The sequence below is a fragment of the Salmo salar genome, chromosome ssa13 (genome assembly GCF_905237065.1).
Source record: "Salmo salar chromosome ssa13, Ssal_v3.1, whole genome shotgun sequence".
In the NCBI taxonomy this organism is placed as follows: Eukaryota; Metazoa; Chordata; class Actinopteri; order Salmoniformes; family Salmonidae; genus Salmo; species Salmo salar.
This window is the reverse complement of record NC_059454.1, coordinates 66,085,989-66,109,602: the sequence shown is the minus strand read 5'-3', so window position 1 is coordinate 66,109,602 and position 23,614 is coordinate 66,085,989. Positions and strand designations below refer to the sequence as shown.

Here is a 23,614-nt window from a genome sequence, read left to right as displayed (position 1 = left end):
AAGGGGTATGAATACTTTTTGAAGACACGTTACAGTGGGGTCTGAAATTATTGACACCCTTGATAAAAATGTGCAAGGTGTCAATAATTTTGGACCTCACTATGTATAAGGAGGAGAAGGAAGGTTAACACAGTTGTGTAATTCCTGGCGTATGAATAGGGTGGATTTGGGGACTATGTGTATGTGCCAGTTGATAATGCCATTTGAAGACTGAGGGTCTTGTGTTTTTAAACGACAACTTAACTACTAACCGTATAACGAGACAGACGTGACTACACCAAGGTTAGATTCAATTTACTTCCTGAATTTAATGGACTTGACCCCAACCCAGGACCACACATTGGCAGCCATTTCTGACAGATCAAATTGAAAATAAATCAGGTTTAATGTTTTATTTGAAAGTCATGCCACAAGTTGACATAAAATAGAAAATGAAAATAAATGATTTCCAGATCATAACTATAAAATAACCACAGTGTAACCGATAATCAAATCAAACAAACATGCACAGTAACAAAAAAAGACAACGTAAGAACACACAGATAAGCATACAGTACATAAGATACAGCCTTCTGATATCTAGCTATCAGTAAACATATCAGTGTTAAGCGTAGAGAACAAGGTTAATTGGATATATAAAATTAACAAGAGTATAAAATATTGATAAAAGATAGGCTACTCGTTATAAAGACCTTAGTATCTTCTATAAGTGTCACCATGCAGTATATTCCAGTCTCGAGTTAATAAACATCCGCAGAAAAGTACAAGAGAATCACAAGCTCATTCGTCGAACGTATCAGACGCCATTTTGGAAACATGGTCACCACAGGTGTCTAATGACTTGGCAAATTTGAGTGAGCAATGTCATACAATCTACATAATGCTATCGTAAAGATGACGTAACACCTAGCATAAACATGAATGAAGTTTCATGACCAATGTCCTTTAAAGTTCACATGCAGCGGTATGCAGGCTAACAAACTCAAGGTAGCTCCGAGGTTAAACGAGCTAACATACGTAAATCATTGCACCATGATGATGTCTGTGTTCAACTCAAACATAGAAAGTACTATTTGGCCACTACACAGGCTTTAATAAAAACACATATTCCAAATAAATCGTAAACACAATACAAAGACTCTCCGCAATCACTTATTTTCGGTATTCCTCACATTTTTCATGTTGTCCATCTCTAACATTTTTTTTTTGCTTTCAAATTTAACTGGATAAGTATCTGACAAGTATTCTTGCGGACCATTGCTTTAAAATGTCTCTCAACTATTATACGCTCTTGCATCTGAAATGTCAGGAATATACTGTAATGACCCTGGACTTGATAAGCACATTACAATCCCTCCCAACTGGGATAGCCCTATTGTAATTGTGGATAGGGTGTTAATCTTTAGGCTAGGCAACTGGTGTTCCCAGCCCACTACAGACCACTACAGACTCCACGTTTATCACACTGACGTCAGAAGTGGGATAGTGATCGTGGCTTTCGAAAGTGTGTCCTGTAAGATGCAGGACTTGACATGTTTTCTGAAACGGAGGGGGTAATGATGAAAGTAAGGGTGTACTGATCCTATCCTTGAAAGGTGCCTAACAATCTCTTCCAGTGGGAGTCCTGCAGTAGTGGACAAACACTTTGGTTGCTGCCACTTTTCATATACAGTACATACTGTTCGGGATGCTGAATTCAAAGGTTCAGAATCTGTAAAATACATGCATGTATGCAACATAAGCCTTCAATATATGAAAGTAGTAACACTGTTCACAACACTTTGATTAAAAATATAATATCTTTGAAAATCAAACTGTGCGAGCTGATTTGAAGTAATTTGCTTCATGCATTGGTGTTATTGGTTTGATATAAAACTGGCCAAAGTTCTGAACATTCTTATGCGTTTTGTGTCCTTAAAACATTTGGCATGGACCATCAGAAAATATACACAGAGACAGAAAAATCAGATCACCGAATTGACACTCCGCTCACCAAGGGTAAACCAATCGCACCTTGAGTAAGTGATGCTTCTGGCAAATGACAAGAATGTGCAATGTTAACACAATGAGATCTCAACCAGCATATGTTTTTGACAAAGACACAAAAAAAAGCATATTGGAACGAGAAAGGCTTGACAATTCCCACAATGTTTAACTAGTTATTGGATGTCCACCAGAGTGGCAAACAAAGCTAATTTACTGTAGAACCTTAACCAACAAAACACAGTAGTCTGCAGTACAATGGTCTTTTCCTCCCATCCATTTTGGCACCGTTGTGGCACATATTTTTGTTGAGTTATAAAGACGAGCGATGGTCTACCACATGTGATACAACCCCTTGGTCCTGGTGACTATTATTGGTTCAGATATGGTCAGAACAGAAGCTGCAATACGGCCAACAGCTACTATACCACTAGCAATAGCTGACGATAAGGACTACCTAACTGAAGACATTGTTTGTCTGTGGGGGTCACAACAAGATTGTGAAACTGAGTCGTATAAATAACTAAAATGGCTGCTGCTGCTAACCTGCCAGCCTGCCCACCACGGGAGCCCCTGGTCAGAGTAGAGCCGAGCACCAGTCTGGCTGAATGGACACACATTGCTACATCCTGGCAACAGAAAACCAACCTTTCCCCTTATTGACAAGAGGACCTCTTCTTCCCCTGGCATGAAAGATGAATTTGCTTGGTTTGATGTATTTTAACCCTGCGACACCTGCATGCGCTCTATGGCACTCTATTTCCTTTACCTTAACCATGACCCTACTCTCCATAGTGTTATATTCTCTGTAACACTTTACTTAGAGGATAAACAGAACGTTGGCTTCTGGGGGGTGATCTTGAGGCTCGACTTCGTCTCGGGCCTAACAACACCCGTGCCAATATATGCCCCAAACACCGGCTTCTCAGGCATTATAACTTAATTATCATCTCAAAATGATCCTGACTAAATTACAGCCATTATGAGTAACTTGAACATTTCCTTCATCGAGACAAAACATCTAGGTTATTATAGTTGTGATTTTGTTTTCGTTTTTAGATTTTTATTTAAAATTCAGTTTAGTTTCAGCTAGTCTTCAGACGATGTACTATTTTTTATTTACTTTGAGTTTTATAAAATCATTTCTATTTCATTTCAGTTTAAAAATGTGTGTGTTTGGGACAGAAAGTAGCATTATGCATGCATGGCAGGCCTATAGTTTGTATTCTTGGTGGGGATGTCACTTCTTGTCACTGGGGGACAATAATACATAAGGTGATGGGTCAGGTCATAGGTTTGTTTAGGTTTAAATTATAAATCAATCTTAATGTGACTTGGATTTAAAAGGATGATCGTCTGTGTCTAACTCAGATTCAGACATTTCCACCACACCGTTCAAAGCTATGGCCAGCTCTGGTTGTTGTTGATCATTCTCTTGCCTGTTCTGTAATAGCTTGATTGCCTTGACTATGTTCGCCCCGTTGTCAGTTACGACAAGTAGGATCTTCTCCTCTGGTATGTCACTTGCGGTCAATTACCTCTCCGGTGTATGGATGCTAAATCCGATGGAGGTTGAGCGACGCATGCTGTGCCTTGTTGGAGGAGGGGTGATAGAAGCAGGCTGATATACCCATAAATTAAGTAGTCATTCCTGTCTTGCTCCATCCGTCTACACTCGGTTATTTTTCCATGCCTCTTTCAGAATCTCTTTAACTTTCTAGGTTGCTGTTTCCATTTGCAAAGCAATCAACCTGTTTACTCTAGCAGCGCCAGGTTTTACATTTGGGATCAGGTGTTTGGTTGAATTATCTGAAGGCTTGTGGACTTGCCAGACTGGATGAATAAATTAACAAGTGCTTCTTCTCTTTTTTTAAACTTGAATTAGGTTCTGATCTTTCTATTCTTTTCATGTTAACTGCTAAAGTTGGTTGCCGTTGATGAGCAGCTACTAATAGCTGGTGCCTGGCTTTATAATGAAATTGTATGATTCTTTGTGGGCACAGTTCAGATGAACTTTGAGGTTTTTTGGGTGTTCTCTTTAATCTCTGTCCGACACATGCTGCTATCTTCTGACACTACAATACATTTCCTTTTGTCCTTTCTAGCAATGTACTCACGCCTATGGTTCACATTCGCGCTCGGATTTCTTCCCTGTTAGCTACAGGCTTGACGGATGCCAGTAGAACGCTACCTGCCCAAATGCATAGTGCCAACTGTAAACTTTGGTGGAGGAGGAATAATGGTCTGGCTAGGCCCCTTAGTTCCAGTGAAATCTTAACGGTACAGCATACAATGACATTCTAGACGATTCTGTGCTTACAACTTTGTGGCAACAGTTTGGGGAAGCCCCTTTCCTGTTTCAACATGACAATGCCCCGTGCACAAAGCGAGGTCCATACAGAAAGGGTTTGTCGAGATCGGTGTGGAAAAACTTGACTGGCCTGCACAGAGCCATGACCTCAACCACACTGAATTGGAGCGCTGACTGCGAGCCAGGCCTAATTGCCCAAGATTAGTGCCCGACCTCACTAATGCTCTTGTGGCTAAATGGAAGCAAGTCCATGCAGCAAAGTTCCAACATCTAGTGGAAAGTTGTCCCAGAAGAGTGGAGGCTGTTATAGCAGCAAAGGGGCACCAACTCCATATTAATGTCCATGATTTGGAATGAGAGGTTCAACAAGTAGGCATCCACATACTTTTGTTCATGTAGTGTAGTTTTAAAAATGTTTTTTTTTCTGAATTATTTTATTTCAGTTTACTAAATTGTTTGTCCAATTTTATTTTTTGTTTCAGTTTTTGTTACTATATGTTACTTGTATAACATATTGCCTTATAACAAGACAGTTTGAAGTTTCGGCTTGCAAAGCAGCTCTGCTAATATCGGCACCGCTGTTTACATGAATGAATCTGGACGCTTCTAATTATGCTAACTACTGGCAGATTCTGTCACTATGGGCCTTCAGACACAACTCAAGGTAAGGGTAATTCGACCCAAAAATAGATTTCGCATGAACTATCCCTTTCAGAGTTGTTTTTTTTTTAGCAACCAGTTTAGTCTCTCTGTCTTAGTCTGCAACTGAACAACATAGAAGGAAATACATATGTCACGCAGCACTTGAATGGCATTTTCGTCATTTGAAGCAATGAACGATGGTCAATAGTAAAAACATATTGTTATGAGTGGTGGATGTCACTGATCAGTACCTTTAAAGTGACCCTTTTAAAACATCTTGATATGGCATTGATATGATGTGCAATAGTGTAAACATGCTGATTCTTAAACACCACCATTTGTTTCCCAACACTGAAGATGGAAAGAATAAAGAAATATAGAATAGTAACAATAGAAGAACAATACAAGGCCATGTACATATCATTAAAAATGATCTATGCAAGACACATTAATTCATTAAACGCATTAATAAATATGCAAACAGTTATACAATAAATAAATAAAATGCAATAAATGCCATTGTTGTTCGAGTAATGCAAAAAAGAAAAAGGCGCTGAAACAAGCACATAAACAAGTAAAAGGGAACTGATGGTTCGATAAAGAGCGAGATCGGTCGGTCGATGCTCTCCGCATTACATTCAAAAAATAAATGTCTCTGGAGTGATTCTTAACGTACGTGGGATCCCACGTCAGATCCTGCTCTAGAAAAGTCTCTGCAATCATATTGCACTTCTGAAAAGATACTCGACATGACAACATAGCGTTTGGGGCTTGTATCTCCTTGTATATCTTCTGTCTCCAACGCTTGCCACTGTCAAAGATTGAGATAAATAGCCTGTGGAAAGCAGGTCAAAAGAGAAAGCGCGACATGATCTATGTGAGAAGAAATGCTAACGGTTTTGGGGACTGTAACAGTGATGGTTCTGAATGACGTGATAGTCTCTGTCTTGGCAAGACAAAAACCCACACTTTTCACACTACCATTTCAAATAGTTTAAAACGATGCTAATCCAAACTGTGTTCCGGTCGGGAATAGTGGTATCGAGTCACAACAGAGTCAGAGCCAGGAACAAGGCTATGGCACGTTGTTTTTGGCAGGAGTCGACTGACGGATTTCCTGCCTCTTCTCTCCGTCCACTCTCTCTTCTTCCGCTCATCCCTCCATCCAGCCATGTCCGTGAGCCTGTCAGAGCCAGGCGAGGTGCATGATGTTCAAAGGCGCAGGCATAACACGTACGTACGAATGCATGCACACACACACACACACACACACACACACACACACACAACAGCTGCTGTCTCTCAGGTCACATGATTTACGCGATTCAGGTCAATTGACAGGAGTCCCATGACTCAGGAAGCGTCAGGCAGTGGCGTTGCCGTAGAGATGACCGACTGACGTGGCACAGTGGCGACTGCCGCCGGCAAAAGAGAGAGGGAGGGAGGGCCTGGTCCGTCTTTGGTCCCGTAAAGCACTTGAATATGGCAGGCGGAGCTCCACAGTCACTCCACTGGGGCATATCAAAAGTGCCGGTTGCTAAGCTAAGAGTGTGATGCCTAGTTAAATAAAAAGGTTAAATAAAAATTAAATAAAACATTTGTGTGTAAAGGGGGAATGGGGTGTGTGCAATGCAGGCAGATAATGTTTTTGCCGTGCTAAACTCGATTTTGTCCATGGCAACCTGTAGAAGCGAAGGGTAGCATAGTCCGAGGGGATGGGAGTGGGAGGAGGAAGAGGAAAGGGGGATAGATGTGATGGAGGGGGGAGGAGGCAAGGCTACACCCACTATACCACCCAATACAATGATCCCCCTCCCACCCGACATATGGCTGGTCACAGGCTCCTAAAGAGACCCACTCAGCCTTAAGGCGATGTATAGCCCTTAGAGATGCTGGCAGATGCATGAGGGGTGCAGGAGCATGTTAAAAGTGTGTGTGTGTGTGTGTGTGTGTGTGTGTGTGTGTGTGTGTGTGTGTGGGAGAGTTGAAGGCATGTAGAGGGAGTAGTCTTGCCTACTACTTACTAAAACGATATATGTGTACTAATCATACTTCATACTATTTAGAATGTACTGTTTAGTATATTTCTGCAGTAAGCTTCAAATATCAACATACCAGGCTCACCCATAATGAGAATGTGTCATCTAAAGCACAACGCTTTGTTTCCCACCATTCATTAATTTTGGTAGCTGATTATCAGCGGTTTATCGGCTGTTGTCACACCTAGGTGGGTCTGAAAAGACACTTCTCTTCCTCACTAGTGTGCAGTGAATTCTACTAGATGGAAAGATTAAATGGAGTATGACATCCTGGCATTTAAAGCAAACAAAATGTTCAATATTTCACATACTATAAAACTTTATATTTTCGCATACCCAATCAGCCTACTATTTGGAACTCAGACACGGCCTGTGTGTTTGTGTGCGTGTGTGTGTGTGTGTGTGTAACAGTGAGAGTGAGAGAAAGAGTCAGAAAGAAAGAAAGCTGTGTCTGTATATGTTGAGGGGGGTGTTGGGTTGGGTGGAGCAGGGGTGGGGGGGATTAACCGTTTAACTGACATGCTCGGTTTAAGGGGGGGCGAAAGGTCGTCAAGATGACAAAGGTCAAGCTCCTTCGACATTCCATGACGAGAGCGGCGACGGCGGTGGTTGTGACGTCATATGTTGATGAGTGTGATGCAGGTGATGAGGCGCACGGTGACCGTGCCCGGGAGGTCGTTGTCTTGGCGATTGCCCTTGTCGCGCAGGTGGAGCGTGTGCTGCTCCTGCCGGTCGTTTGGGTCACTGGACAGGGTCACCTGACCCAGGAAGGTATCCACAATGACGTTCTTATTGTAGATCTATTATGGTATGGCCCAAGGTCCAAGGAGAGCAGAGAGGAAAGAGAAAAAGAGGGAGAGAGGGGGGAGAGAGGAAGCATAGGAAAAGTGATTTTCAAAAAGTTAGAATAAAACATATTCAAGAGATAGAGGGATACATACTGTATGAACACAAAAAAAAAGGATTTCCTCCTCTCCGTCTGTGCTCACCTCAATGTGGATGCCTTCCTTGGGCTTCTTGCGGTAGAACAGGCCTTTGACATCGAAGTTGGGGCTCCGCGTGTCCTTGTGCACCGGGGAGCGCACCCTCTCCCCCTCACAGGTGATGATGACGTACGGGTCCGAGGCTGGGAGGGAGATGGAAGGAAGGATGAGGGACAGCTGTCAATCTCTGTATCGGCATGGGAAGTGTAAACGTGTGTGTGTTCATGTGTACTCAACTATGCAGGCCAAAACCAACAGTTGGTCTAAATGAAGCCATTTTGCTTATATCTATCCAATCCTCTTCGATCTACATGAAGCTAGGGGTTAAGGGTTAGGACATGGGTATTCAACTCTTGCCCTACAAAGTCCAGAGCCTGCTGGTTTTCTGTTCTACCTGATAATTAATTGAACACACCTGGTGTCTAAATCATTCCTTGATTAGAGGGGAACAATGTAAAAATGTAGTGGAACTGGCTTTGAGGTCCAGAGTTGAGTTTGAAGGGGTTTAGGGGCTAGGGGCTGTTTCTGAGCTGAGCCAAAGCCTATTGGACTATTACTGTGCAATATGTCTAGTTGTAGCTAAGCCGCTAGCCACTAGGGGATGCTGATGTACCTCCTTGTGTTTTGAACGGGTGCCTCTTCTTGTTGGGAATGAGACAGTGCAGCTCTGTGTATGACCAGAAGAGTTCACCTTGCAACACATGCTGGGGCACGGAAAAACACATACACACTCGCACAAAATGTGCAGTACACACTTAAACTCAAGTTACCCATCGGCAGAAGAGTTTATTGTGTCGACCATAACCTTTCCCCTCCAAATATCCCCCATCCTTTCCAGCATGGTCCAGTAACAATGGTGGAGATATAACCAGGCCATCCTAGTATAGGTCGTGTGAAAATGGTCTATGCAAGTCAGCTCCCAAAGCCTCCCTTCGACATGGGTGCGTACTGTAGCTTACTTTACTGTAGGCCTACTATTTCCTACTGCAGCCTTACTAGCTTACCTCCATTAGAGTCCTGGCCCTGGAGTCCCTCAGCACTCAGAACGTGGACCTGGGTGACCAGCTGGGGGTAACCACACATGCCCGTCCAACACGTCTGTGGGGGCTCATCTAGGTTCAACTCTCTGTTGGGTGGGGAAAGAAAGTGAATATGGGTGTTATTCATTTTGGTGAGAGTAATGGCAGTGGATGACAAATTACGTGAAAAGGGTTCTGGGTCCACTTAGAGAATCAGTTCAACTTTATCAAAAAGCTAAAAGCCTTTTATAGAAACCCATACAATTCAACTGTTGTGCATGTTAAAGGGATCGTTCACTTTTTTGAAGTAAGTAGTAAAATGCAAAAAATACTTTAACCCCAAGTGTTGTAAAATACCAAAATGAAATATCCCTTTAACATACACACCAGTTGAATTTGATGGGTTTCTATAAAATTAGGTTTGTTATTTGATCAATTTTAACTGATTCAAATTAGGAAATCCCTATCATAGAACTACAAAACAATACTGTTCTATTCAATTCTATGACCCCAGTGAACTATCCCTTTGTAAAGGTAAGGATGTTAAACCGCAAGGGGGGTGGGGGTGGGTCTGCATGTCGGCCGGCTGGTTTACTTGCAGTCTGAAGGCACGTCGGTGAAGACCCGCAACAGAAAGTCGCCCTGCTGCCCGGGGTCAAAAGTCGTGGGGATGATGACGTAGCGACCCTCCTTGAGCTCCTTCCTGAGGAAGACGCAGCGCGAGTTGATGTAGATGGAGCCCGCCACCTTCTGCTGGGCCGTGTGCATGCGGTACTTTCTGTTCAGCTCCACCTAGAGGACGGGAGGGGACATGACGTCAGGGTCACATTTTAAAGGGAGACTTTCAAGGTAGATATGGCATCAGGCAGAGCAAGGATAGAGGCAGAAGCAGGGAGACAGATATAAGAGGTGGAAAGATGGCACATGCGAGGACTTAACCAGGATACTTGTCTTATCTTCTATGTTATGAGTAGCAAGGAAGTAAAGAGACGGCAATACCATCAAGTAAAGAGTTAAGAGGCAAAAGGAAAAATGTATGTGGAGCGACAGAGTGTGTTCATCTTCCTGTGTATCCATCTGAGTGTGTCCATCTGGGTGGGTTTGTGTGTGTGTGTGTGTGTGTGTGTGTATGCTAACATCTGTGTATGTGTCTTCATACACATATGTGTCTTCATCTCTGTGTGTGTGTGTCTGTGTGTGCGCATACCCGGTGAATGTCGAAGCCTATGGCCAGGTTATCTCCTTTGCCCTCTTTGGTGGTGGCTCTCCTCTCCTTCTGCTGCAGGGCGATCAACACCTCGTCCTCTACCTTATTCACATCAAACACATACTGCAGAGAGACATAAACACACTAATTAGAACAATCTCCTCAAATCAAATACAGAATATGCAGTACATGCAGAGACACCAACAGAAAAACACATACAAACTTACACAGTACAAACACACTCCTACCCAGCCTCCCACCATCCACCTACACTCTCCTACACTCTCCCCACTTCCACACATCCTCCACCCTGATGCACCCCACCTGTGGGTTCTGGAGGAAGGTGGCCTTGTGGTTGATGCATCCTCCAGAGCGGTTCCTCAGAGGGTCTTGGCGGGGGACCCAGGAGCCCCTCATCACTTCCTCCTCCCATGTTTTGTGGATGCTCAGATAAGAGGTGTTGATGAGGCGGCACAGGATCAGGTCAGTGAAGTACTGGCAGAAGTCATCAAACGTCATCCTAGGGTGGAGAGGAAGGGAGGGCAAGAGGGAGGGAGGGTATATTTAGGAAACTGCCACTCAATCAGTTAATAAAATACAGATGAATTAACTAGGGCCGGTTTCCCGGATACAGATTAAGCATAGTCCGGAGCATGCTTTTTAGTCCAGGCCTAGGCTTAATCTGTGTGTGGGTAAATGGCCCCTAATGTTTTAATGGTGTGTGTGTGTGTGTGTGTGTGTGTGTGTGTGTGTGTGTGTGTGTGTGTGTGTGTGTGTGTGTGTGTGTGTGTATATATTGTGGTCCCTCTCACCAGAATTCTCCGTCATCCTGCACGGTGACGCCCAGCTTCTCTCTCTCACTCTTGCTCACCTTCTTCCACTCCTCTGAGCTGGGGGCACAGACATGAAATTACCTCATGTTCGACAGTATGATACAAAGGAAATTACAGAGCAAACACACCACTGAAAAACCCTTTGGATTGGAGATTCCGAAGTTCAGCACCACATGACAATGGACAGCAATTTTCTCAGGAGCAGTCATAGATTAAAACAGGAAGACCCCAGAAAGTAGGAATTGTAGGTATCGGCAATACATAGCAATTGTGTGTGTGCCTACGTGCATATGAAAATAAACCTCTCTTCTGTTTCTATGAAATTTCTGCCAGTTCCACAACTTCTGTGGGACTCTGTGACAAACTTCCACATTAAAACCTGTTGGGGCTAGGGGGCAGTATTTGCACGGCCGGATAAAAAACGTACCCGATTTAATGTGGTTACTACTCTTGCCCAGAAACGAGAATATGCATATAATTAGTAGATTTGGATAGAAAACACTAAAGTTTCTAAAACTGTTTGAATGGTGTCTGTATAACAGAACTCATATGGCAGGCCAAAACCTGAGAAGATTCCATACAGGAAGTGCCCTGTCTGACAATTTGTTCTACTTCTAGGGCATCTCTATCAAAAATACAGCATCTCTGCTGTAACGTGACATTTTCTAAGGCTTCCATTGGCTCTCAGAAGGCGCCAGAAAGTGGAATGACGTCTCTGCAGTCTCTGGGCAAAAAACAGCAGGAGTTTTTGTGAGTGGTCAGGCTGAGAATACTGACACTGCAGTGCGCGTCCACGAGAAGACTCCATGTTTTTCTTTCAGTCTGTGAATGAATATAACGTCGCCCGGTTGGAATATTATCGCTATTTTACGAGAAAAATCGCATAAAAATTGATTTTAAACAGCGTTTGACATGCTTCGAAATACAGTAATGGAATATTTTGAATTTATTGGTCACGAAATGCGCGTCACCCTTCGGATAGGGACCTCAACGCACGAACAAAACGGAGCTATTTCAATATAACTATGGATTATTTCGAACCAAAACAACATTTGTTGTTGAAGTAGAAGTCCTGGGAGTGCATTCTGACGAAGAACAGCAACGGTAATCAAATTTTTCTTATAGTAAATCTGAGTTTGGTGAGGGCCAAACTTGGTGGGTGTCAAATTAGATAGCCGTGATGGCCGGGCTATCTACTCAGAATATTGCAAAATGTGCTTTCGCCGAAAAGCTATTTTAAAATCTGACACTGCGATTGCATAAAGGAGTTCTGTATCTATAATTCTTAAAATAATTGTTATGTATTTTGTGAACGTTAATCGTGAGTAATTAAGTAAATTCACCGGAAGTTTGCGGTGGGTATGCTAGTTCTGAACATCACATGCTAATGTAAAAAGCTGGTTTTTGATATAAATATGAACTTGATTGAACAAAACATGCATGTATTGTATAACATAATTTCCTAGGAGTGTCATCTGATGAAGATCATCAAAGGTTAGTGCCGCATTTAGCTGTGGTTTTGGTTTTTGTGACATATATGCATGCTTTGAAAATGGCTGTGTGATTATTTTTGGCAGGGTACTCTCCTGACATAATCTAATGTTTTGCTTTCGCTGTAAAGCCTTTTTGAAATCGGACAGTGTGGTTAGATTAATGAGAGTCTTGTCTTTAAAATGGTGTAAAATAGTCATATGTTTGAGAAATTGAAGTTATAGCATTTATGAGGTATTTGAATATGGCGCCACTCGATTCAGCGTCCCACCTTGCCCAGGGAGGTTAAACAATAAAATTAAATTGTGATCAAACCCCAGATATATTATACATGGATTCTTATGACTATATGAATGAAAGGAGATGACTCCTTTAATAACACCACTCAGTCACTTCCCCTTTAAGAACTAACATCTCTCTCCTTTACCTACTCAATAATTCAGCTGCCTTCACGAGCGAGCCCTACAATCTCTGCTGTGTCACACAACCTAGCGATAAACAATAGGACACAACAGAAGGAGGAAGAGAGAAGCTCTTAGTCTTCTCCCCATCCTATTACATGATAAATGCCATAAATTAACTGTTGAACGTGTGATTTATTTTATTTATTATGTTAGATATTTTTGGATTCTATATTTTTTTTTACTTTAAGGTGACTTAAACGTGTGAACATGTGCACGTGTGCCTTCATAAATAATAACTGTATTATTATTCTTTACATTTTTTTACCATTCAACCAAGTTTATGTATAACAATACGACTCGTACACGTCTGATTAACTCAGTTCCAAACAGTTGCGTTAATGGAATTCACTCCACAATATAATAGTCACTGTACTAACAGCACCCCTGCAGATCTCGGAATGACATTGTAATGGCTTTACTTTTTGTATCTCCTTCTACTGCATTATTACTGAAATGTAAAACATTTAGAGCCTACCCTTATTTTTCCATCCATTTGTTGTTTTTCTTAAAATTTAAAAATTTAAAAACACACACATTCACATGTTCAACAGTTAATTTATGCCATTTATCACCCCCCACCCCCACACACACACACACACACACACACACACACACACACACACACACACACACACACACACAACATTCCCCATTTCAGAAGATGGAGAACACCTCTCTCTCTACCTCATTACTCCTACACGGTCTAGTCGTTTCGAGGCAGTAAAGGCACTCTGAATAGGAGAAGCTTTCATTATGCAGTGTTGTGTACATCGAATTAGAATAAGAATGAATTGGGATACACATTCTGCTCTAATTCTAATACTATGGTTGTGTAGTACCACTTCCATGCCTGAGGAGGCAGTGTTGTGTATTTACCTGTCGCTCCAGGGCCCGCTCCACTCCTTCTCTCCCCAGGGGTTCCTCATGCGGATCATATTGAGCTTCTCTGACTTGAAGAATGCCAGCAGGCCCTGGCCCAGACGCACCTTCTTCACGTCCGTCACTGCGTATGCGTGGCCCTTGACCAGGCCACAGTCTAGCCGTGCCTCCATGTCCTCCACTGTGGTAGCCTATGAGACAATTAATAATCAGTTAATTAATTTAGAAATATTTATTTGTGCAGCACATGTCATACACAGAATGTAGCTCAAAGTGCTTGAGTTGTGACAAGGGTTGTGTTCATTACGGCATGCGACATAATGAAAATGTGCATTCAGACATTTTGTTTGTTTGATGCCTATTGAACAAGGCCCAGTCAAGTTCAACTGAGGATTGGTTTGTTTGAATTGAGCTTGCAGCCTAGACGGCTGGTGCTGTCCCTTGCTACTTGATCAACAAAGTATCATTGAGCACAAGGCCCAGATGTAATGAGCCCGTTTCACAAACAAAGTGTGATGCAACGACAGCAAGGGAGCAACTACTAAGGAGACAGAAGGGGAAAAAAGGATAAAAAAGACAGGAAGGTAATGAGGGAAACCAGGGTCGTATTCATTAGTGCACAACGTAACAAAATGTTTTGCAATGGAAAACAAAAACAAGTGTTTTTTATTGGGAAAGGGGAGTACCTAGTCAATTGTACAAATGAATGCATTCAACTGAAATGTGTCTTCCACGTTTAACTCAACCCCTCTGAATCAGAGAGGTGCGGGGGGCTGCCTTAATCGACATCCACGTCGGATAAGATCATTTAGTCCCTCCCCGTTTCAGTCCATTTTCTTCCATTTGGTGCCTACTAAATATGACCCAGGGGATCCTACATGACTGTTCCTGCATGCACAAACCCTTCTCATAGACCTCACAGGCTCTCAACTTCTTAATGATAAAAATGATGTATGATTAGATAAACGGGGAATGTACGGCAGGTCAATAATCAAGAGAGGTGGCAAGAATGTTTAGAATTCGGCCTGAACATATTTTTTTAAATAGATCACTACCCTCTTCTGCCGAGGCCCATAGACTCTGTGGTAGACGTGCTTTGAGCATTTGCTACCACACACATCATTTTTCAAACCATGCTTACAAAAAACAGCGAAGGGGGGGGGGGGGGGAGAAGACAAAAAGCAATTAGGCTTGGAGTCTGGGGAGAGATGCACGAGTGTGGCTTTTAAGATGCCTTTGTTGAATTCCTAAATCAGACCTCCTCACAACAGAAAGCCTGTGAGTAGTCAAGCATTTTTAGAATGTTGCCAGGACGTTACAACCATAACCAAACAACAACCACCAAGTCATGGGTCATGTCCGAGGAATTAACGACTACGGTTTTCGGTGCAGTCAGGGCTGTTCGTCTAGCTGACGTGTTTGTTTAGCCATTATTTTTTTTCGTGCCCGTGTCCATTCTGTTGTTATTGTTCCGTAATGGAGCCTAATGAAAACTCATGAATATAAAACGCCTATCGCTGCCAGTTGAGCTAGTGTACTTGATTCGGAATCACACAATGTTGGACTGTAAATGAGTTCTAGTGCAGTAGTGGATGAGCGCAGAACCGCAGACAATCAAAAGGGGGGACTCACTGCCTGCGTTCCAAATGTGCAACTTATTACCTTTACAGTGTACTACTTTCAACAAGGGCCCATAGGGTTCTGGTCAAAAGTAGTGCACTTTGTAGGGAGTAGGGTGCCATATGGGATGCAGACAGTGGCTGCCCGGGGGCGAGTGGAACTCGTACAAATGGAGCTCCCAACAGCAGATGTTGCGTATTGATGAACAGATGAATAGACGGACTGACGGATGGACGGATAAACAACAAGCAGATTGAGGATGACGGGTAGATGGATGGATAGAGAAGAGGACGGTATTTGCATTCTGAAAGTGTATATGCACTCATACAAATTCAAGTCTCATCAGCAGAGAGAAAGCCTTGTGTGATTAGATTGATAGATAGATGGATAATCACAAAGGATTACATTTTCCTCTCGCAAATGTAGACTTTGCATGAGCCAACTAACCGCAACTTTCGAAATAGACACATTATCACGGTGAATGCCAAAACGCTGCAATTTGCGATTTATGTTGCAATTCTTTGGTGTTCCAAATAGCACAAGGCGGAAAAAAATATTTTGCAACGGAAAACAAGAAGTACAGGCAGTACCTCCCTGTTTTCCAAGCATTTTTTTCTCATGTTTTGTATTGAACACGACCTAGATCTCCTAACTGACCCCCTGGCTACCCCTGATCCAAAATGGCTGCCTAGTACAGAGCTTCCCCCTGAGTGACTCACCCGGATGGAGCAGCTGATGAGGCCGTCCCGGTTGTGGACCTTCAGCACCCTCTCAAACAGCTGGTTGCGGGCCACCTCGTCAGTGGCCATCTGGCCCTCCAGCAGGTCCATGGGCTCCGACACGCCCCCTGTGAAGTCCACCAGGGCATCCGCCGTGTTCCCGCCGTCCAGGGCCTCGTAGCAGCCGTACACTCTGCAGGGACAGGTCGAGGAGGGAGAGGAGGAATGAATTAATGAGTTAATCTGAAGTCAAATATCTCCATCTATGCTGTCTACAGTGCACAGTTGACAACTGAATGACAACAACCGCTTATGTGACTACACATCTCAAATCATAAAGACAGTAGCTAGTAGATACAGTATCTTGAATCAGTTAAAATAGTGACAAACAATCATAAGCCTAATTCTAAGACATTAAAGGCTTATACATGCTTATAACATGTTATAAAGCATTATACCTACAGGCGTTAAGTAAAGCATTACCAATTGGAAATATTTATTTACCTGAGTGAGTGAGTGCATCCTCGTTCTAAAGATTTTTCCTGCATTCCTCAAATATTGGGAGAGTAAAACATACAGTAGCATTTGATCCTATCCTAGATGATATTGCAGTACTGCATCTCTTTATCCCTGCCCCTAGGTGTTCATTACATTTTAATGTTGTTTTTTACCATGACTGTATTACACATTGTCCAATTGGGACAACAAATTGATTGATTGCTTGATGGATGGATTGACCGTTTAAAACATTTTCCAACCAGACTGTACTACACATTTCCCAATTTGGACAATAAAGCCATTGACAGATTGATTGATTGATTGATTGACTAACTTGGCATAGGCCTTCTCCACCAGTGCGCTCCAGAACTCGTTGCTGTCATCCGAGTGGCAGTAGACCAGCTGGTTGTCCACCGTGGGCAGCCGGTCGTCGATCACCACATCCACCCACTCTCCGAAGCGCCAGAAGCGGAAGTGGAAGATCCCGGCGTACGACTCGGGTGTCTCCGTGTCCCACTCCTGCTCCTTCCAGTCTGGGATGACCTGAAGGGAGGGGGGGAGGGGGGTGGAGCAGAGGGAGTGGAGGAGGTCGGAGAAGGAGGGGGTGGATGGAGATGAAAGGGGGAAAGAGTGAGGGAAAGGTTGGGAAAAGGGCGGAGGGGGTGTGGGGGTGAAAGAGGGAGCGGGTGTGGGTAGGCAGGACGTGAAGAGGGAGGAGGGGGAGGAAAAAGAGAGTCAGAGTTATGCAAGCTGAACGAACAAGCCGCATGTCGGCCGAACTCGCAAATACCACACCCTCTTGCGAGTGAGCCCCCGCTGGACATGCCTCTTGTCGCCAACTTGTCACCCCCGGCTAGCCCGCTGCGTTCCGGAGGATTAAGGGAACAAATGTAATGTATCACCTGGGCTCTGGCTAGTATGGGCTCTGGCTAGGGGGAAGAATACGTGGAACAGGACAGAGGGACGAGGAATGACTAGAGCTGCAATGAAGTACCAGCCAGTCATCCCCTTCCCGGGGGCTCCCCCTCGGACTGCGATGGGCAGTGGGCGGGCTGGGGGGCAAACAAGACCACACTTAGCCCCCTCGCCCACCCACCCGAAATACCCATCAGCCATCAGGGCTAAACAGGAAGTGTAGTAATGAGACACAACATAATGAAAGTGTACTGCGGAGCGCAGAGGGATAAACTTGATTGAAATGAACCACTGTTCCTCCACTGCCCTTGGAGATACATGCTGGGGAGTGGTGGACTAAGAGCCCCGGTCGGGGGGTCGGTTCTGGCAGGGTGGTTCTGATGGAACCTTTGTTCTGCAGATCAAGGGGCTGTTCTGTGTGTGTGTGTGTGTGTGTTTGTGTGTGTGTGTAGCAGCTCCTTTAAGAGGAGAGGATAAAAAAAACAATACTGCACCATAGAAACCCAAAGTCATGTGAGAGCCCTTAGGAAGCCAGTGACATAGAGAGAAAGAGAGGGGGGTGAGAACGAGGGGGGGGGGTATCTATCTCGGGTTTCATCCAGAATATAATAAAGCTCTATAATAACTTTACTCTCTCTGCAAAGGATGGACTGGACTCTGGCCAGAAACAGCAGCAACCCCATCCACCCCCTGCCTAATGTTCTGAACATTGCAGATAGAAATATATCAGGTAGAACATATATGTTTTTCCATCAGATTGAATAAAGCTGCAACGATTTCCTATTCTCTATTTCTATCTGAAGTTAAAGTTGAGCAGTGGGAGCTGGTGGTGGGAGAAATCAGAGGACGGGATTATTGTAATGGCTGTAATGGAATTAACGGAATAGTTATCAAACACATTAAACACATTCCATGTGTTTGATACCGTTCCATTCCAGTGACACCAGCCTGCACTGGTTACTTGGCAGACTGACAAAAAAAAATCTCAGATTTCGGTCACACTTAGTTAAGTAAAGTACGTGAGAGAGGCAAGCCTACGCTAGCCGAGCACAACGACGGTACAAACGTGAGACAAAACAAATTTGTGACAAACACACAGCTGTCCCCTGTTCCTCCAAGAGCAATCCCCGCGTCGCCACTGCAGATGTCATTAGCTCAGGTTGCCTAGAGCTCATCTTGCCAACCAAGAACGACAAGACGGCAAGGCCCGCCCCTCATCTCAGGATGCTGTGGGTGTGCACGAGTGTCTTCCACACACACATACCGTACTCAATAAAGAAAGAGGTAGAAAAAGATAGAGGAAAAGGCCACAGTCCAAAGAAGAGCTGCATCTGGACCTGTGTGTGCCTACCTGACCCGGTTACAGAGAAAGAAAAGAGAAAGAAAAGAGAGAGAGAACGTGATCAAGAGAGAGTGAGGATTCCTGTGGACTCAGCCAGTCAAAGCGTTTCCCGTTTCCCCCTATCGACCCATCACACTCTTGAACCTAAACCAACATGGCCACACAAGCCACTCTGGAGCTGCCCTTCAGGCCCGACGCCCATCTGACCGAGGTGATGCGTCAGCGGGCCCAGTCGTTGCAGCAGCGTGGCGGGAAGAGGCAGGACGGCGAGCGCCTCCTCCGATCACATGAGGCCATCTACCGCCTGGACTTCTCCCAGCAGGCATTGCGTTTTGCCCACTGGGGCGTGCGGTTGGCACGCTCAGGCCGCCTCACCGTGACTGCCACCTCACAGCTCTGGACGCCCGACCTCACCCACCTGATGAACCGCCAGCTGCTGGAGCCGGCGGGGGTGTTCTGGCGAGCTGAGAGCGACGGCGACGACACACCTGTGCACCAATATGAGGCAGACGCCCAGGAGTTTGGTGAGCGGATCGCCGAGATGGCGAAGGTGAGGAAGACAATGTACTTCCTGCTGGCATTTGAGGAGGGCGTTGGTCCGGACGCTGTTGAATGCTCCATCAGCTTCCAGGTGGACCAGAAGTGAAGACTGTAGGAGGAAATGGCAGACGGAGGGCAAGGTACTAGGCGGACATTTTGGTTATGTTTTCATTAATTTGACTATCCTCTGGCCTTATGAACAAGTACGTTTGCCATTTCTCTTTTTGTTGTCTTTCGTCATGTTTTTCCACCATTGCTTTTTGGAGAACAACTTTGTTTTTCATTTAGAATTTCACAGTAATTTTCTACATATGCTACTTCTTCTTAGAGTTAGAAGTAAAGTTAGGGTTAGAGCACAGGTCTCAAAATGGCGACCTGTGATCCAAATCTGGGCGATTTAATGTGGCCTGCAGTAGTTGTTAGAATGCGGTACCACAGGGGAAAGGACAGACAAATCGACCGTCCGGAGGGACCACAACCACACACTTCCTCTGGGGTAGAGGAAGGATAACACCTCAACACCTCCACTCCCTTGACTCCATCACTTCCTTTTTAACACTCTCTTCCATCTCTTCTTCTTCTTCTTCCTGTCTTCCATTTTAGAATAGAACAACCGGCCTCAAACAAAACACAAAACCTTTTTGGATTGCAATATGCCCTTTTCTACTGTATGTAGACTTTCTGTAGGATTCAGGTAATACTAGTCTAGTGTATCAAAAGACTGGAGCATTTCTGATGTTGAAATTACTATTAAAGATGCAGTAAGTGCTTCCCTTGTGAGTGGACTTTTAAACCCGAGTCTTCAACCATGTTTCCTTTAAATCTTTGTAGAGCGTTCAGAGCCGTACTGTAGCTACAGTCAGTCGAGTCTAGAGATGTGATTATTCATTACTTGTAAGGTTTGTTTGATACCATAACGTGACTAAAGCAACTAATTAGAGAATGACTACTTGTGTGTAATTGATGTGCATTTGAATAAATCGTAACAAAAGACAAAATGATTCTCTCTGTGGCATTTCTAACAGACTAGCAATACAACGTCAGCTCTGATGTTTTTCAATTTCAGTGTGTGTGTGTGTGTGTGTGTGTGTGTGTGTGTGTGTGTGTGTGTGTGTGTGTGTGTACGCACACATGCACATGTTTATGTGTTGGGTGTCTGCCTGCCTGCCTGCCTGTCTGTCTGCGTGTGTGTGTACTTACGGATCTCATTTTTTCTACTGGCGTCTGACAAACGAGCAGGCTCATCGCGGATGACTTTGAGGGGGTCTGAGTGCGTGTGTGAAGCCATTCTCCACCCACCTGAGGTGGATAGCAGCTGGGAGGGACACTGTAGTGCGCCAGCAGAAACATAATACCACAGCGGACAGCGGGGTCTTATTTATTAGACAGGAAATGGAAGAAAACAGACCGAAAACAGCCTGGACTCGTCCAAGAAGAAACACTTGTTTTAAATTTTCCTGTGATGTTTTTTGCTATGGTTCGCCCTAATGAACACGACACAGACTGGCTTCCTATTACCTCATCCATCTTCGTCTGGCCCCGGCCCGAATGACAAACGACAGGGAGGGGGATTATATCGCCACAGCAACCGGCACTTAAACTCCCTCCCTACCAAAGGTCACCCCGTATTCATAAACATGTCAGAACAGAAGTGCTGATCTACAATCAGTTTAGCCTTTTAGATCATTATGAATAAGATACATGGACGAGGGGGGGACCTGATCCTAGATCAAAGCTCTTGAAGGCTTTATGAATATGGACCGAGGCCACCACAAAGACAGAGCTGAGGAGTGGAGAGGGAGAGATGGAGGGGGAAAGGAAAGAGAGAATATGTTGGTGTGTAGGAGAGAGACAGAAGGAAAAAAAGAAAACAGAAGGAGAGGTGGGCGACACAAGCGTGTGCACATCCCCCACTCCCACACACACCTAGTCACCCACTCATTCACCACAGAGGCATAAATCAACGCCTGAAATCACAACCAGCCACCTGTTAGATTGACTGTCTCTCAAATCAAATCAAATTGTATTGGTCACATACACATATTTAGAACTAGATTGATTATCTCTCTTTGCGGTTGACCGCTTTTCTCCCAAATTATTTTCAACGCCATTCCTTTTGTCAGTAATGGAAAAGGCATAGCAGCAGAGTACACTGACAGTCTCCTGAGTCTCAATTAAGAGAATGGCCTGCAGTCTAAGAGTGTAATTATTAATCTGATGGCGTCTCCATTGTCCTTTTCTTCCTTATTCAATAACATCAGCTCACAATCACACTTCTTCCCTCTCATACTTACAGTTGCTGGTCACACACACACACACACACACACACACACACACACACACACACACACACAAATGCTAATTAGTCCTTTGCACATACCAGCTTCATGGGGGACCTACCTCTTGGTTGTTGTATGTACCGCTGCCCCATGCCTGGTGTCACTAAACCATCACTGCACTGCTTCCATCATGGAAATGCATGGTCACGCACGCACCAAGTTCATATTGTTGTACTGTTGGACAACATGCCTTTATCTTCAGTAGGTCAAAGTTGATTGGGTTGTATTTCTATGTAAAATATTTCTATGTAAATCATGAATTCCTCATCCTCACTCTGGTGATAGAAGTAGTTGTGGTCCTGAAAACAAAACTGCTGAAATAGCGCAAGCTTTCCAAATCTGTTAACACGGCTTTATGTACAGTACATTTTAAATAAAAAACAAAAAGCTAATTACTGAGTTGTAACACTTTACTTAAAGCATGCAGGTATAATGCTTTCTAAGTTGTAATAAGCATGTACAAGCCTTTATAATGTCTTATAACAAAGCTTAAGTCCTATTTGGACGGATTAGTTTTACTGAGGGAGCTCAGGTAATGTAATTATGTGCATGAGCACAAATGACCACATCCGTCATTTTAGTCCCGTCCGAATCTGCCATGTCAGTAATATTTTACTGGGCAGTAAGGTTATTATCCCATGCCTCGAGGCCGATACGCAAAGCTTAATGAAGAGCAGTGATACTTGCAAGAGCAGTGAGCAGGTTTCTTATTTTTTCCCATATTATCCCAAACTGCCAGCTCCTCTAATAATGCTTATCTTGTGCGAATCGTCATCCCTGTGTTTTGAGGGATATTGCAGGGTTTAACAGGCTAAGAACATGACAGCAAATGTATGCTTAAAACCAAGTATTATGCAGGCAAGGGCGTAACTTTATGTTGCATATGGGGGGTGGGGGTCAATGGGTTCACTCTAGGGGGGTCCGGGGCATATAATCAAAATACAGGCAAAACATTTGTTATAGCATGTGGGCTGCAGTCAGCAAAGATTAGGAGTTGAACTGATTGTTGTGCCTTATAACTTAAATTGCCTTATAGCGGCAGGTAGCCGAGTGGTTAGAGCGTTGGGCCAGTAACTGAAAGGCTGCAAGATCGAATCCCCGAGCTGACAAGGTAAAAATCTATCATTCTGCCCCTGAAGGCAGTTAACCCACTGTTCCTAGGTCGTCCTTGAAAATAAGAATTTGTTTTTAACTGACTTGCCTAGTTAAATAAAGGTAAAAAAAACGTTTTTTAAAATAAATAAAAATTCGCACCTAATGACCTGTTCTTCCTCTCCCTGCCTCAACATGGGCGGTGCTCTCTCACACACTCTCTCTACTGCCTGTCTCTGACCCTTGCCATGGCAACCAAATCAATTGAGAATGCAGTCATCAACTGTTTTGTTGCACTTGGGCTTCAGTCAGCAAAGAAGAGGAGTTGAACTGATAGTTCCTTATAACTTGAACTCTCACCTGTTCATTATCTCCCTGCCTCAACATGGGCGGTGCTCTCTTTCTCGCGCTCTCTACTGCCTGTAGTTGACCCCTGTCATAATCATATGACCAAATACCTTTATCATATGACAAAAATGACTGGCCTTAGCAATGATGGGGTTAGCTTATTAACACGAATTAGACTGCTTTTATTACCTAAATTATTTATAGCTAGCTAGCTGACTACATAGCTACCAATCTATTATGAATTGCACAGTGTGCTTAGCTAGCTAGCTATGTAAACATTCCTTCATTTACTTACAGTCCTCTGCACTCCCAAAAATAATCATATTTCCTGCACTTTCTCTTCTTTGGGG

The 23,614-nt window shown here is 43.9% G+C and overlaps 2 protein-coding genes across 2 annotated transcripts in view; one reads left to right on the top strand and one right to left on the bottom strand.

The window, feature by feature from the left end:
• Positions 1 to 377: 377 nt before the first annotated feature.
• The window catches only part of LOC106567584 (calpain-5), a 62,616-nt gene continuing 39,379 nt past the window's right edge, over positions 378 to 23,614 (bottom strand). The window contains exons 4-13 of the mRNA XM_014137084.2: positions 17,023 to 17,231; positions 16,191 to 16,383; positions 13,849 to 14,042; positions 10,997 to 11,074; positions 10,509 to 10,704; positions 10,185 to 10,307; positions 9,573 to 9,769; positions 8,963 to 9,084; positions 7,965 to 8,101; positions 378 to 7,775 (exon numbers count right to left, since the gene is read on the bottom strand). Coding sequence (XP_013992559.1) covers positions 7,593 to 7,775; positions 7,965 to 8,101; positions 8,963 to 9,084; positions 9,573 to 9,769; positions 10,185 to 10,307; positions 10,509 to 10,704; positions 10,997 to 11,074; positions 13,849 to 14,042; positions 16,191 to 16,383; positions 17,023 to 17,231 — 1,632 coding nt within the window. The 3' untranslated portion in view covers positions 378 to 7,592. The remainder of the gene's footprint in view (positions 7,776 to 7,964; positions 8,102 to 8,962; positions 9,085 to 9,572; positions 9,770 to 10,184; positions 10,308 to 10,508; positions 10,705 to 10,996; positions 11,075 to 13,848; positions 14,043 to 16,190; positions 16,384 to 17,022; positions 17,232 to 23,614) is intronic.
• On the top strand, positions 18,443 to 20,483 carry ompb (olfactory marker protein b). Its single transcript, XM_014137085.2, has one exon. The coding sequence runs from the start codon at positions 19,100 to 19,102 to the stop codon at positions 19,589 to 19,591; it is 492 nt and encodes a 163-aa protein (XP_013992560.1). The 5' UTR covers positions 18,443 to 19,099; the 3' UTR covers positions 19,592 to 20,483.